Source organism: Eulemur rufifrons, chromosome 30, assembly GCF_041146395.1.
Source record: "Eulemur rufifrons isolate Redbay chromosome 30, OSU_ERuf_1, whole genome shotgun sequence".
Lineage (NCBI taxonomy): Eukaryota > Metazoa > Chordata > Mammalia > Primates > Lemuridae > Eulemur > Eulemur rufifrons.
The window spans coordinates 86917913-86934517 of record NC_091012.1 but is presented as its reverse complement, the minus strand read 5'-3'; the positions used below and the strand labels follow the sequence as shown (position 1 = coordinate 86934517).

At 35.9% G+C, this 16605-nt stretch overlaps 1 protein-coding gene across 1 annotated transcript; it reads left to right on the top strand.

Moving 5' to 3' along the window:
* Positions 1-4511: 4511 nt before the first annotated feature.
* Positions 4512-4904, top strand: LOC138378609 (small ribosomal subunit protein eS17-like). Its single transcript, XM_069463962.1, has one exon. The coding sequence runs from the start codon at positions 4512-4514 to the stop codon at positions 4902-4904; it is 393 nt and encodes a 130-aa protein (XP_069320063.1).
* The last annotated feature ends 11701 nt before the right edge of the window (positions 4905-16605 follow it).

The window sequence follows — 16605 nt, the reverse complement described above, 5'->3', positions numbered from 1 at the left end:
GTACCCCATAAGTATGTATAAATGTAATGTATCAAAAAATTAAATCTGTCTCTTGGCTTATATGGACTATGCACCAGGTTTTCCACTGTAAGGTTTATATGTTCTCCTTTGTAATTATAAGTAATCTGTGGTGAGATTCTTTGAGTATATGTAAATACCCTATTCCCCAACAAACTTTTACCCACGACTTTTAGCATCTATTGATAATTCTTACCTAAATCAACTATGATGGTTGAAAAATGGTGATTTTTCCCAACTCTATCACTCTTTTTAAAGCCAATATCATGTCGCTCCTGATATGATATACTGAGAAGAACACAGCATCACTTCTGTGGTGTTTCTGCCCAAATTGCAAAACTTCAATCTAATCATGAGGAAATACCAGACAAACTCAAATTGAGGGACTATTATACAAAACAATTGGCCTGAACACTTCAAAAATGGCAATGTATGAAAGACAGAGAAAGTGTAAGGACCTATTCTAAACTAAAGGGAGACTGAAGGTGAAATGCATGATCCTGGATTGGGTTTTGGATTGGGGGGGTGGTGAGGATTGCTACAAAGAACATTACTGAGACAATTGGCAAAATTTGAATATGGACTGTAAATTAAATAAAAGTATTCTATCAATGCTAAGTAACCTGAATTTGAAAATTGCACTGTGGTAAAATGGAAAAAGCAAATCTAAACTTCATATGGAACTACAAAAGACCCTGAATAGCCAAGCAATCCTGAGAAAGAACAAAAGTTGGAGGCATCACACTTCCTGATTTCAAATTATATTACAAAGCTATGGTAATCAAAATAGTTTGGTACTGGCATAAAAACAGACAGATAGACCAATGGACCAGAATAGAGAGCCCATAAATAAACTCATGCACAGATGGTCACTAATTTTTGATGAGGGCACCAAGAAGATACAGTATGGAAAGAATAATCTCTTCAATAGATGGTGCTGAGAAAACTGGATATCCACATGTCAAAGAATGAAATTGGACCCCTATATTATACCATACACAAAAATCAACTCAAAATGGGTTAAAAGCCTAAACATAAGACCTGAAACTGTAAAACTCCTAGAAGATAACACAGGGGAAAAGGCCTTGACATTGGTCTTGGTGGTAAATTTTTGGATATCACAACAAAATCTCAGACAACAAAAGCAAAAATAAACAGGTGAGATGATATCAGAGTAAAAAAGCTGCACAGCAAAGGAAATAATCAACAAAATGAAAAAGTAGCCCGTGGAATGGGAGAAAATATTTGCAAACCATGTACCTGTTAAGGAGTTAATATCCAAAATATATAAGGAACCCACACAACTCAATAGAAAATAAATGAAAAAATAGTCCAATTTAAAAATGAGCAAAGTGAATTGTGACAACCTAAATGCCTGTCAATCCATGAGTGGAGGCCAGGCGCAGTGGCTCACATCTGTAATCCTAGCACTCTGGGAGGCCAAGGTGGGTGGATCATTTGAGCTCAGGAGTTTGAGACCAGCCTGAGCAAGAGTGAGACCCCGTCTCTACTAAAAAAATAGAAAGAAATTAGCCAGACAACTAAAAATACATACATAAAAATAATTAGCCAGGTATGGTGGCACATGCCTGTAGTCCCAGCTACTTGGGAGGCTGAGGCAGTTGGATTGCTTGAGCCCAGGAGTTTGAAGTTGCTGTGAGCTAGGCTGATGCCATGGCACTCTAGCCCAGGCAACAGAGTGAGACTCTGTCTCAAAAAAAAAAAAAATCCGTGAGTGGATTAATAAAATTTGGTGCATGTATACAGTGGAATACTACTCAATTACAAAAAACAATGGTGATCTAGCACGTCTTATATTTTCCTGGTTAGAGCTTGAGCCCATCCTCCAAATGAGGTATCACAAGAATGGAATAATAAGTGCCATACGTACTAGCCATCAAATTGGCAGTAACTGATAACCACTAAGGTGCTCACACAGTAGTAATATTCTTTGGCGGTTGGGGGGATGGGGGTGGGTTAAGTCACAACTAATGGATGCGGTGAGCATTGTAGGGGGGAAAGGGCATGCCTCAAATCCTGGCTTGGGTGAGGCAAAGTCATAACATTTAACCAAAATGTTTGTACCCCCATAATATCCTGAAATAAAATAAATAAATAAATAGGCAAAGGAATTGAATAGACATTTCTCCAAAGAAGACATACAAATTGCCAACAGGTATATAAAAAAGTGCTTAACATCACTAATCATCAGGGAAATGCAAATCAAAACCACAATGAGATAGCACCCCACACATATTAGGATGGCTATTATCAAAAAGACAAAAAATAATAAGTGTTAGTGAGAATATGGAGAAAAGGGAGCTCTTGTATGCTGTTGGTGGAAATGTAAATCAGTACAGCCATTATGGAAAACAGTACTGAAGTTCCTTGAGAAATTAAAAATAGAACTTCCATATGACCTGACAATTTCTCTTCTGGGTATATACCCAAAGGAAATAAAAGAAGCACCTCATAGAGATATCTACACTACTATGTTCATTGCAGCATTATTCATAATAGCCAAGATATGGAAACAACCTGTGTCCATCAACAGATAAGTAGATAAAACAACTGTGGTATATATACACAATGGAATATTATTCGGCCTTTAAAAAGAAAAAAGATCCTGCCATTTGCCACAACATGGATAAACCTGGAGGACATTATGCTAAGTGAAATAAGCCAGTGACAAAAAGAAAAATATTGAATGATTTATCTTATATGTGGAATCTAAAAAAAAAAGTTGAATACATAGAAACAGAGAATAGAACAGCAATTACCAGAGGCCGGTGGAGAATAGAATAGCAGTTACCAGAGCGTATGGGGAGATATTGGTCAAAGAATACAAAGTTGCAGTTATGTAGGATAAGTAAATCTAGGGATCTAATGTGCAGCATGAAGATTATAGTTAATATTATATTGTATACTGGAAATTTGCTAGGAGAGTAGATTTTAGGTGCTCTTAGCACAAAAAAAATAATGGTTATCATGAAATGATAGATACGGCAATTGATTGGACTGTAGTAATCATTTAACTATGTATATGTATATCAAAAATTTGTGGTATACCTTAAACACATACAATAAAATTTTTTAAAAAGAAAAGAAAACTGTACTGTGGTGATACAAGGAAATGCCCTTGTCCTTAGGAGATACACACTAAAGTATTTAGAGTAAAGCATCAAACAATCTGCAGTTAACTCTCAAAAGTTTCAACAATAAAAAATAAAAAGGATAATGTAATAAAAACAGAGCAAGTGTTAATATGATGGAATGTTAACAATTAGTGAATATAAATGAAAGGTATACTATTGCAACATTTCTGTAAGTTTGAAATGTTTGTAAAATAAAAAGATATATATAGTAGATGCTCAATATACTATATATTATATAACATATAGTTTTATATTATACAACATACATTGTTTTATGCATTTTATACATATATTTATTTATCTCTACACTCAACCTATATTCATTCTTTTTCTGCAGTGTTAGAGGAAGATGTGCTTCTCTTAAAAGTTGAACCTTACACTTGAGTCCTAGATCATATCCCTTCCCATGTTCCGTAGACCCTTGATCCATTAATTATTCCATCTTTTATATCTTCCAACATCTACTTCCATTGGCTTCTTCTACACTGAAATCTCCTCTATCCTGAAAAATTCTCCACCTCCACTTGAATGCCCCGGCCTCTCTTTATTCCTTTCACTTGCAGACTTCTCCAGTCAGTCAGAGATTGGCACCTACTACTTCCATTTCCTCACCAAGGATTTACTCACCAAATGAAATCCCTCTCCCTCATTATTCACATCCAACTTGTCATTAGTCCTGTCCATTCAATATTCAAAATGTATACATAATCCAACAAATTTTCACCACCTCCACTGTTACAATCTCTTTCAAACCCCCATCATCCTCCCCTGAATCTCTGCCACAGCCTTCTAACTGATATCCCTGCCTCTGCTCTTGCCTGCCTTCAAAGTATCCTCCACAAAACAACCAGAAAGATTTTTTTAAATATTGGTCAGGCAGGCCATAGTCCTGCTTAAAACCTTTCAATAGCTCTCTATTGCCTAAGAAAAAAATAGAAACTCTTAAAGAGTTACAAGGCCTTGCATGCTCTGGATCTTGTTTCCCTCTGCAACCTCATCTTTATCCACTCCTTTCCAAACATTCCTCATTCTAACCACACCAAACCACTCTCACTGCCACCTCCATTCCTTTGCACATACTGCTCCAGTTTCTTGGAATACTCTTTGCTCACTTTTTCTGGTGAACTTACCCTTCATAACTCAGCTCAACTATCACCTCTAATTGAGCAACATAGTGTAATTGAAAAAGCATGGGTTATACATCCAATAGATCAGGATACAGATCCTTACTACAATTTCCTAGCTATGTGACTGTGAATAAGTTATTAACTACCATGAACCTTAGTTTTTTTATCTTTAAAATGGGGATAATGGCTCTTTTACCAAGGACCCGCCAACATGGACTGCATTCACACCAAAACTGTGAAGAAGGCAGCCCGGGTCATCATTGAGAAGAACTATATGCATATGGGCAATGACTTCCACAGGAACAAGCATATGTGCAGAAATGTTGCCATTATTCCCAGCAATAAGCTCAGCAACAAAATAGCAGGCTATGTCACACATCTGATGAAGTGGATTCAGAGAGGCTCAGAAAGTCCCATTGAGAGGTGTCTCCATCAAGCTGTAGGAGGAAGAGAAAGGAGAGATAGGAGAGATAAGTGTGTCCCAGAGGTCTCAGCCCTGGCTCAGGAGATCATTGAAGTAGATCTTGACACTAAAGAAATACTGAAACTTTTGAACTTTGGCAGTCTGTCCAACCTGCAGGTCATCCGCCTACAGTTGGGATGAATTTCAAAACACCACATGGAGCCATTTGAATCTTTCTGCTATGCTGTAATATTTTAATAAACCTGGGACAACAAAAATGGAGATAATAATATCTACTTCACAAAGTTGTTGTGAGAAGTAAGCAAGATAATACACTTGAAGTTGTTGGCATGGTCCCTGACACATGGGCCCTCCATAAAATCAGAATCTCTCTCTCCCCCATGGTAGAATTTAATCATTTTGACCTCTACAAATCCATAGGACCTTGTTTAGAGCTCTACAATAACCCTGACTTCTAACTGTTTGTTTGCTATTTTGTCTCTATGAACTAGACTCTTTAAGGGCTTAGACTGTCTCATTCATCTTTTGAATCCCCGACACCTAGAACAGAGCCTGGGAGTAAACAAGCAAGCATTATATTAAATGTTGAGTTTGTTTGTTTGTTTGTTTGTTTGAAACTGGCTTCTGCTCCAGATACTCAAATAAAATTTTTCTTCCTTAGATCACCCATGACCTCTTCATTACCATATCAGTGGATACTCAAGTTGTTCCCCTTTCCTGGAATAGCTTCCCTTTTTCTAATAAATCTTTCTGCTTGGGGTAGCTCAAGTCTCTCCTTCTGCCAGAAAGTCTCCCTAATAATCCCACTGAATCCTCCCCATAAGCTGACACAGCTCTTAGGTGTCTTTCTAACTGAGACTGCCTGGTCTAAAGAAAACAAAGGGAAAGAAGGAAAAGAAAGAGAAAGGGGAGGAAGAAAGATGAAAGAAGTAGAATCAGGATTCAAAAAGATCTTAAAAGTCTATACAGGGTAGCATATTTAAGAAACAAAATATAATCAAAAGAAAAATAAATTTCTACAAACAAAAAATTATACTGTGCAGCCCCAAGTAGTAGAACTAAAGCATAGAAGTTATAGAGAGATGGATTACAGCTCCAGTTAAGATTGGAAGGAATTGCACTGAGTTCACCATCATAGGAGGTCTTAAAGCACCTTCTAGATGATTCTTTGACAGGCGTGGTTTCAATAGGAGATTCTGGCATCAGATGGAGATGGACCAAAGTGCTTTATGGCATTCTTGTCCTGAGATTTCCTGGTTATACAAAAGGGAAAGAATAGAGAGGACAACAGTGGGAGAGGCACTGGCAGATCATAAGAAAGATAATCAAAGTACACAAGAAAGAAGCAAGGAGATTAAAGGAATGAGGGAAAAGAAGGGTACTGGTTCTAGAGACCTCTGGGAGGTAAAAGTAGAGAATTTATAGCATGGAAGATGCCAGAATCTAGTTCATGTTCTCAAAGAGCTTCCCTGTGATTCTCCCCTTCCCTGAACTCTCCAAATTCTTGAGTTAGGATGGCCTTGCCATAGCCATCTGTTCTATAGCTCTCCAGTTCTATTGTCTGGGTACCCCAAAGCATTAGTGGATAGCAGTTGCCAGCAGAAAGGACATTGTTGAGACAAGACAAAATGTATATAAGCTCTATTTCTCTCTCCTCTCTGCTTCCATGCCTGGCCACTTTTACCTCCCTATCTCATAGGTATAGGGAGACTGAGGAAACAGGGGCTAGTTTTTCAGATGAATTTTATTCATTTCGAGGCCAGGAGCATGAAGCCAGAGTGAAAGTGTAAACTTGCAACATAAGAAAATCAACCAATGTAATTTACTGAATTAATACAATAAAGAGGAAAAAAACTACATGATTATCTCAATTGATATTTTCCTGATAAAACACTCAATAAACTAGGAAAAGAAGGAAACTTCCTCAACAGCTAACATCATACTCAGTGGGAAAAAAACTTGAAAGCTTCCTCCTAAGATAAGGAAAAATACAAGAATGCCCACCACTGCTATTAAACATTGTACTGGAAATTATAGTCAGAGCAATTAGACAAGAAAAAGAAATAAAAAGCATCCAAATTGGGAAGGAAGCAGTAAAACTATCTTTATTCACGGATGATATGATCCTATATATATAAAATTCCAAAGAATTTATAAGAAATCTACTAAAGTTAACAAATAAATTCAGCAAATTGCAAGGTACAAGATCAAGACACAAAAATCAATTGTGTTTCTAAACACCTGTCATGAATAATCTGAAAAGAAATTGAGAAATCAATTACATTTACAACAGCATCAAAAAGAATAAAATACCTAGGAATACATTTAATGAAGAAGATGAATGACTTGTATACTGAAAATTGTAAAATATTGCCAAGTTTAAAGAAGACCAACTAAATAGAAATACATTCCATGTCAATGGGTCATTAGACTTAATATTGTTAAGATGTCAATACTACCCAAATTCATCTATAGATTGTATACAAGCCCAATAAACATTCCAATTGCCTTTTTCTACACAAATGAAAAAGCCAGTCCTCAAATTCATATGGAAGTGCAAGGGGCCCCCAAATAACCAAAATACTCTTGAAAAAGGATAACAAAGTGGCAGGACTCACACTTCCCAATTTCAAAACTTACTGAAAATTACAGTAATCAAAATGATATTGTAAGGACATAAAGAAAGATATATAAAAGAATGCAATAAAATTGAGAGTCCAGAAATAGATCCATACATGTATGGCCAATTAATTATCAACAATGGTACCTAGTCCATCCAATAGAGAAAAAAAATAGTGCTGGCAAAACTGGATTTCCACATACAAAGAATGAAGTTGGATCTCCACCTCACACCAGATATAAAAATCAACTCAAAATGAATCAACAACCTAAATATAAAAGGTAAAATCATTTTAAAAATGCTTAAAATAAATTTTGGGGATAAATCATTATGACCTTGGAAATGGCAATAAATTATTAGATTTAACACCAAAAGCACAGGCAACAAATAAACAATAAATAAATAGGACTTCTTCAAAATTAAAAACTGCTTTTAAAAAAATTAAAACCTTTTGTGCATCAAAGGGATTATCAAGAAAGTAAAAAGACAACTTACAGAATAATTGGAGAAAATAGTTGCAAATCATTTACCTGATAAGGGCTTAGTATACAGAATTTTAAAAGAACTTCTACAACTTTGCAACTAAAAGACAACCCAATTTTAAAATGGGCAAAGTACTTGAATACTCATTCTCCAAAGCAGATATACAAATGACCAATGAGCACATGAAAAGATGCTCAACATCTTTAGTCATTAAAGAAATGTAAATCAAAACAAAAATGAAATACCATTTCACACCTACTAGGATGGCTATAATATAAATAAATAAATAAGAAAGTAATAAGTGTTGGTGAGGATGTGGAGAAATTGGAGCTCTCATACATTGATGGTGGGAAAGTAAAATGGTACAGCTGCTGTGGAAAAAAGTTTGGATATTCCTCAAAAAGCTAAATATAGAATTACCACATGACCCCTTAATTCCACTTCTAAGTATATATTCAAAAGAATTAGAAACCCAGGACTCAAACAGATACTTGTACACCAATGTTCATTACAGCATTATTCACTATACCCAAAAGGTAGAAACAACCCAAGTGTCCATCAACAGATGAACAGATAAACAAAATGTGGCATATAACAATGGAATATTATTCAGCCATAAAAAGGAATGAAGTTCTGATAACATGCTATAACATAGATGAATCTTGAAAACATTATGCTAAGTGAAAAAGGCCGGACAGAAAAGGACAAATATTGTATGATTACACTTATATGACATATCTAGAATAGGCAAATTCATAGAGTCAGAAAATAAATCAGAGGTTATCAATCTGAGGTGAGGGGAGAATGGGGAATTGTTATTTAATAATTACAGAGTTTATGTTTGGGGTAATGAAAAAAGTGTTGGAAATGGAGAATGGTGATTGTTTTTTTTTTTTTTTTTTTTTTTTTTTTTTTTGAGACAGAGTCTCACTCTGTTGCCCAGGCTAGAGTGAGTGCCGTGGCGTCAGCCTAGCTCACAGCAACCTCAAACACCTGAGCTCAAGCAATCCTCCTGTCTCAGCCTCCCGAGTAGCTGGGACTACAGGCATGCACCACCATGCCCGGCTAATTTTTTCTATATATATTTTTAGCTGTCCATATAATTTCTTTCTATTTTTAGTAGAGATGGGGTCTCGCTCTTGCTCAGGCTGGTCTCGAACTCCTGAGCTCAAACGATCCACCCACCTCGGCCTCCCAGAGTGCTAGGATTACAGGCGTGAGCCACCACGCCCGGCCAGAATGGTGATTGTTGTACCATTTTGTGAATGTAATTAATGCCACTGAATTGTACACTTAAGTATGGTTTAAGTGGCAAATTTTATGTTATATATATTCTACCACAATAAAAAAAATTCAAAAAGAAGAGAAAAAAGTCAAATTAGGAGGCCAAGTAAGAGTTCCTTCCTACAGAAAGAGGTGATACTTAAGGATCTTAAAGGATAAATATGAGTTCCTTAAGCAGAGAAAGGGAATAAGAGTCTACATGCAGGTACTAGAAAGACTACATCATGGTCTGACAAGCCCTGAGTCATGGAGGGCCCTGAATGATGTTTTGAGGGCTTAAGCTTTATCACACAACAATGGGCAGCCCTGAGGAATTTTAAGCAGACAAATAGCATGATCAAATTTGTGAAGTAGATTACTCTGGCTACAGTATGGAGAATGAATTGTAAGGGAACAAGGATGAAGTTGTGGAGACCAGTTAGGAGTCTTTGTGTGTGTGTGTGTGTGTGTGTGTCTGTGTGTGCACACACGCCTTATTATATAGGTCTTTTAATATAATCTCAACAACTCTTTGAGGGAAACATTCTTATTCTTGTTCTACAGGAAGGAGTCTTTCATAATAGTTTAAGCAAGAGGTGATAGTGATTTGAACTAAAACAGTAGAAATGGGGATAGAAAGACTTTGACAGATTGGAAGAACATTCTGATAGCTTAGAATGAACCTTTGTGAAGAGAGATAAAGAAGTTAATGATAATTCCATCTGCAAGAATAGATGGGTAGTGTAAGCAAAGAGATGGAAATTCCAAGAAGGAATCAAAAAGAAATGCTAGAAATCAAGAACACTGTAACATAAATTAAGAATGTTTTTGATGGGTTTGTTAGCAGACTGGACATAGCTGAGGAAAGAATCAGTGAGTTTTAGGATATGTAAGTATGAAGTTCCAGAATTAAAAAGCAAAGAGAAAAAGACTGAAAAGATGGAACAGAATATTCAAAAACTGTGAGACAACTACAAAAGGTGTAACATACATGTAATGGTAGTACCACAAACAGAAGAAGAAAGAAAAGTACATAAGATATATTTGAAGCAATAAGGACTGAGAATTTCCCAAAATTAACATCAGACACTAAATCACAGATCTAGGAAATTCAGTGAACACCAAGCAAGACAAAAAAAAAAAAATCTACACTTAAGCATATCATATAGAAATTGCAGGAAATCAAAGATAGAGAGAAAGTTGTAAAAGAAACCAGAGGAAAAGAACATTTTATCTATAAAAGAACAAGGATAAGAATTGCATTGGACTTCTATTCAGAAACCAGGCAAGCAAGAAGAGAGTGAAACAGAAAGTTTAAAGTGTTGAGAGAGACAGAAAACACCAATCTTGAATTTGGTATCCAGCAAAATTATCCTTCAAAAGTGAAGGAAAAATAAGGATTTTCTCAGACAAAAAAAGAAAAAAAACCTGAGGGAATTTGTCCCCAGAAAACCCACCTCTCTAGGTATGTTAAAAGAAGTTCTTCAGAGAGAAGGAAAATTATATAGGTCAGAAACTTAGATTTACAAGAATGGAAGAGCAGCAGAGAAAAAATAAGGGAATGTAAAATGAAAATGAAATTATTTTTATTACTAATTGATCCAACAGATAACACCTTATTCAAAATAATGATAGCAACAACATATGTTATGACTGTAGTTTATGGATAAGTGAAATAAATTACAGCAATGATACAAGGAATAGGAGAGAGGAATTGGGAATATTTTGTTTTAAGGCACTTGTACCACTCCTGAAGTGGTGTAGTATTATTTGAAAGTGGAGTTAGATTAATTGCAAATGTTTAGAGCAAACTCCAGGGCAACCAAAAAAAATTTTTGTAAAAAAGTATAATTGATATGCTACTTAAAGAGAGAAAATTGGATCTTATAAAATGCTCAAATAAAACCACAAAAGGCAGAAAAAGAGTAGTAAAATAGAAAGAACAAGAGCAACAAATAGAAAACAGTAACAAATATGGTGGATATTAAGCAAACTATATCAAAAATCTCTTTAAATGTCAATGGTATATATGCACTAATTAAAAGACAAGGTTGTCAGGGAGGATCAAAAAATAATACCTAACTATATGTTGTCTACAAAAGTCTCACTCAAAATATAGATACATATATAATGTAAAAGATGGAGAGTCTCCTCATCATCCAGGGGCCTGGGGATTGGCCCATTCCCCCACCACTGCCAGTACCCATGTGCACATCAAGAGTCCTGAGGAGAGGCTCATCTCCCCTTCCACTGCCACTGCCAGTGCCCACACACATTGTCTGGGGACTTGGAAACTGACATACCCTACCCACTGCCACCAGCATCCATGCACACCATTGAGGGGCCAGAGAACAGGCCTACCCCACCCACTGCCACTACAGATGTCCACACACACTATCCAGGAGCTTGGGGATCAATCCACCATGCCCACAACTGCTGGAGCCCACGAGAACCAAGCAGGGGTCTAAGGACAGGCCCACACTACCCACAGCTGCTACACCAGCACCCCCATGAGTCAACCAGTAGCCAGAGGACATGTCCACCCCCATCCCCACTGCAACTGCTGACAGGACCTGAGTATGCTGTCTGGGAACCTAGGGATTGACTTGCCCCATCCACCATGGCTGGTGCCCACACACACCTATAGGGGCCTAAAGATAGGCAACACCCTGCCTATTTTGCCACTGCTGGTACCCAAGGCCTACCCCTCCATATCCACAGCAAAGCCTCACCACAACCCTCACTAGCAACCACAGTCAGCCACTGAGGAACACACAGACACCACTGATGCTGATTACAGCCAATGAAATCATATGGAGACTACACTAATGGACCCATTCAGAATCAAACCCAAAGTACCCTATACAAACAACTATAGAAAGATACATCTATAGGAAAAATTCTTTCTCTATGATAGCCAATCCATAACACTGGAAGAAACAACTGTCACACCAGATGTGAAGATATCAACATAAGGACACAAGAAATATGAAAAAGCAAGGAGACATGATACCTTCAAAGTAACACAATAATTCTCCAGTAACAGATCCCAAAGAAAAGGAAATTTATAAAATGTCTGAAAAAGAATTCAAAATAATGATATTGGCCGGGCGCGGTGGCTCACGCCTGTAATCCTAGTACTCTGGGAGGCCGAGGTGGGCGGATCGTTTGAGCTCAGGAGTTCGAGACCAGCCTGAGCAAGAGCGAGACCCCACCTCTACTAAAAATAGAAAGAAATTATATGGACAGCTAAAAATATATATAGAAAAAATTAGCCGGGCATGGTGGTGCATGCCTGTAGTCCCAGCTACTCGGGAGGCTGAGACAGGAGGATTGCTTGAGCTCAGGAGTTTGAGGTTGCTGTGAGCTAGGCTGACGCCACGGCACTCACTCTAGCCTGAGCAACAGAGTGAGACTCTGTCTCAAAAAAAAAATAATAATAATAATAATGATATTAAAGAAACTCAATGAGATACAACAGAATGCAGATAAACGATACAAAGAAATCAGGAAAACAATTTATGATCTGAATGAGAAATTCAACAAAGAGATAGATACCACAAAAAATAACCAAACAGAAATCCTGGAACAGAAGAATTCAATGAAAGAAATAAAATTATAATCAAGAGCTTCAACAATAGACGAGATTAAGCAGAAGAAAGAATTTCTGAATTTGAGGATAGATATTTTGAAATAATCCAATCAGAAAAAAGAATTTAAAAAGTATGAAGAAAGCCTACATGATATATAGGACACCATAAAACAACCAAATATTTGAATTCTGGGAATTCCAGAAGGAGAAGAGATAGACAAAAACATAGAAGACCTATTTGATGAAATAATAGTTGAAACTTTCCAAGCAAGCAAGATAGGCTTCCAGATATGGGAAGCTCAAAAATCCCCACATAGATTCAACCCAAAAAAGGTCTTCTCCAAGGCATATTATAGTCAACTGTTAAAAACTCAGAGATTTCTAAAAAGAGCAAAAGAAAAGTATCATGTCACATATGGGGAATACATCATCAGACTAACAGTGGATTTCTCAGCAGAAATCTTATGGGCCAGAAGATAATGGAATGATATATTTAATGTGCTGAAAGAAAAAAAAAAAACTTCTAACCAAGAATACTGTACTCAGCAAATCTACCCTTCAAAAATGAAGGAAAAATAAGGTGTTTCCCAGATAATCAAAAAATTGAGGGAATTCATCACCACTAGACCAGCCCTACAAGAAATGCTTAAGAAAGTCTACACATGGAAGTGAAATGATGATATCTACCATAAAGAAAACACATAAAAGTATAAAACTCACTGGTAGATCAGATACACAAATGAGAAATACAAGTCAAATTTTATCACAAAAAGAACCACCAAATCATAAAGATAAACAATAAGGAGGAAGAAAGGAAACAATTTAAAAATCAGAAAACAATTAACTAAATGACAGGAGTAAGTCCTCACCTATCAATAACAATCTAGAGTGTAAATGGTTTACATTCCCCAATTAAATGATATAGACTTGTACGCCCATGCTACTCTGAGCGTGCTTGATTTTGTCGGCTCTTGGAACCTTAAATGATATAGACTGGCTGACTGGATTAAAAACAAATAAGGCTCAATTGCATGCTGTCTATGAGAAACTCAATTCACCTATAAAGACAGATACCCATAGAATGAAAGTTAAGGCATGGAAAAAATATTCCATGCAAACAGAAACCAAAAGCATGCAGGATTAGCTATACTTCTATCAGACAAAATAGACTTTAAGTCAATAAACAAAAGGAGAAAAAGAAGGTTATCATATAATGATAAAAGGATCAAATTAGCAGAAGAAACAAAAATTGTAAATATATATACACCCAACACCAGAGCACTCAGATATATCAAGCAAATATTATTAGAGCTAAAGAGAGAAATAGACCCCAATAAAATAATAGTTGGGGACATCAACACCCCACTTTGAGCATTGGACATATTCTGTAGACAGAAACTCAACAAAGAAACACTGGACCTAATCTGCACTATAGACTAAATGGACCTAACAGATATCTACAGAACATTTCTACAACTACAAACTACACATTCTTCTCATCAGCACGTGGAATCATATATAGAACCAGGATAGACCATATGTTAGGACACAAAACAAATCTCCACAAATTTTTAAAAATTGAAATCATATCAAGTGTCTTCTCAGACCACAATGGACTAAAACTAGAAATCAATAAAAAGAGGAACTTTTGAAACTGCACAAATACATTGAAATTAAACAACATGGTTCTTGAACAACCACTGGCTCAATGAAGAAATTAAGAAGGAAATAAAAAAAAAAATTTTTGAAACAAAGGAAAATGGAAACACATCATGCCAAAACCTGTGGGATACAGCAAAACCAGTGCTAAGAGGGTAGTTTATAAGCAATAAATCCCTATATCAGAAAAGTAGAAAGATTTCAGTAAACTACATAAAGATGCACCTCAAGGAACTAGAAAAGCAAGAACAAAATTAGTAGAAAGAAAGAAATAATAAAGATCACAGCATAACTAAATGAAATTGAGACTAAAAAAATTACAAATGATCAATGAAACAAAAAGTTGCTTTTCTGAAAAGATAAACAAAATTGACAAACCACCATATAGACTAACCAAGAAGAAAAAAGAAGATCCAAATAAATAAAATCAGAAATGAAAAAAGGAGACATACAACCAATACCAAAGAAATAAAAATAATCACTAGAGACTATTATGAACAGCTATATGCTAACAAATTGGAAAACCTAGATGAATGGATAAATTTCTGGATACATACAACCAACCGAGATTAAACCAGGAAGAAATAGAAAACCTGAACAGACTAATAGTGAGTAACAAGATTGAATCAGTAATATTAATAAAAAGAGTCCCAAAAAACAAAAACTCAGGACTGGATGGCTTTACTGCTGAATTCCACCAAACTTATAAAGAACTAACATCAATTCTTCTCTACCTATTCCAAAAAATTGAAAAGAAAGAAATTCTTCCTAACTCATGCTACAAGGTCAGCATTACTCTGATACCAAAACTGGACAAGGACATAACAAAAAAAGAATACTACAAGCCAATATCCCTGATTAGCATAGATGCAAAAATCTTCAACAAAATGCTAGCAAACCAAATCCAACAACACATCAAAAAATAATAGACAATGATAAACTGCGATTTATCCCAGGGATGCAAGGATGCTTCAACATATGCAAATCAGTAAATGTAATATATCATATCAACAGAATGAAAAACAAGAGCCATATGATCATCTCAGTAATTGAAGAAAAAGCATTTGATAAAATTCAACATCCTTTAACGATTATAATTCTCAACAAATTGGGAATGGAAGGAATATACCTCAACATAATAAAGGCTATATATGACGAACCCACAGCTAACATCATAATGAATGGGGAAAAGCTGAAAGCCTTTCCTCTAAGAACTGGAACAAGACAAGGATGCCCACTCTCACTACTCTTATTCAACAGAGTACTAGAAGTCCTAGACAGAGCAATCAGGCAAGAGAAACAAATAAAAGGCATCCAAATTGGAAAAGAGGAAATCAAATCATCCCTTTTTGCAGATGACATAATCTTTTGTTTTTGTTGTTGGAAAAAGCTTTATTTAGATACACCAATAGGCTCTCTTCTATGTGGCTAGTAGAAGCATAAATAGGTGCAACCATTATTGGAAAAAAACTTGGCATTTCTTTATGATGATAACAAGATGATGTTGTACAACCCAGCAATTCCTCTCCTCTCCTATCCACCCAACAGAAATGCTTGCATGTGGGCACCAGGAGACATGTATGATAGTGTTCTTACCAGTGTGGTTTATTTTTGCAAAGAGCTGGGACAGCTTGAGAGCTCACTGATGGGAGAGTGAATAAATAAATTGTTTTCTTCAGGCAATGAAATATTACACAGCATTGAATCTCAGAGTCATATTTTTAAAAATATAAGTCATATCACATATTCCTCTACTCAAAACCCCCAATGGCACTTTGTTATAGCAACTTGAACTGATTAACACAATAAGAATTACCAGTTGAAAGGTCAGACGATATAATCTTATACATAGGAAAACCTAAAGACTCCACCAAAAAAAACCATTTAGAACTGATAAACAAATTCAGTAAAGTTACAGGATACAAAATCAACATACAAAAATCAGTAGCATTTCTATACACCAATAATGAACTTGCTGAAAAAGAAATAAAATATTAATCCCAATAGCTACAAAAAATGAAATAAAATACCTAAGAATAAATTTAACCAAAGAGGTGAAAGACCTCTACAATGAAAACTACAAAACACTGATGAAAAAAATTGAAGAGGACACAAACAAATAGAAAGACATCCCATGCTCATGGATAAGAAGAATTAATATTGTTAAAATGTCCAAACTATCCAAAGCAATCTACAGATTCAATGTAATCCTACCAAAATACCAATGACATTCTTCATGGAAACAGAATAAACAATCCTAAAAT

What these genes read in the sequence shown, in the direction of transcription:
- LOC138378609 (XM_069463962.1), top strand. Translation starts at nt 4,512, where the DNA reads ATGGACTGCATTCACACCAAAACTGTGAAGAAGGCAGCCCGGGTCATC.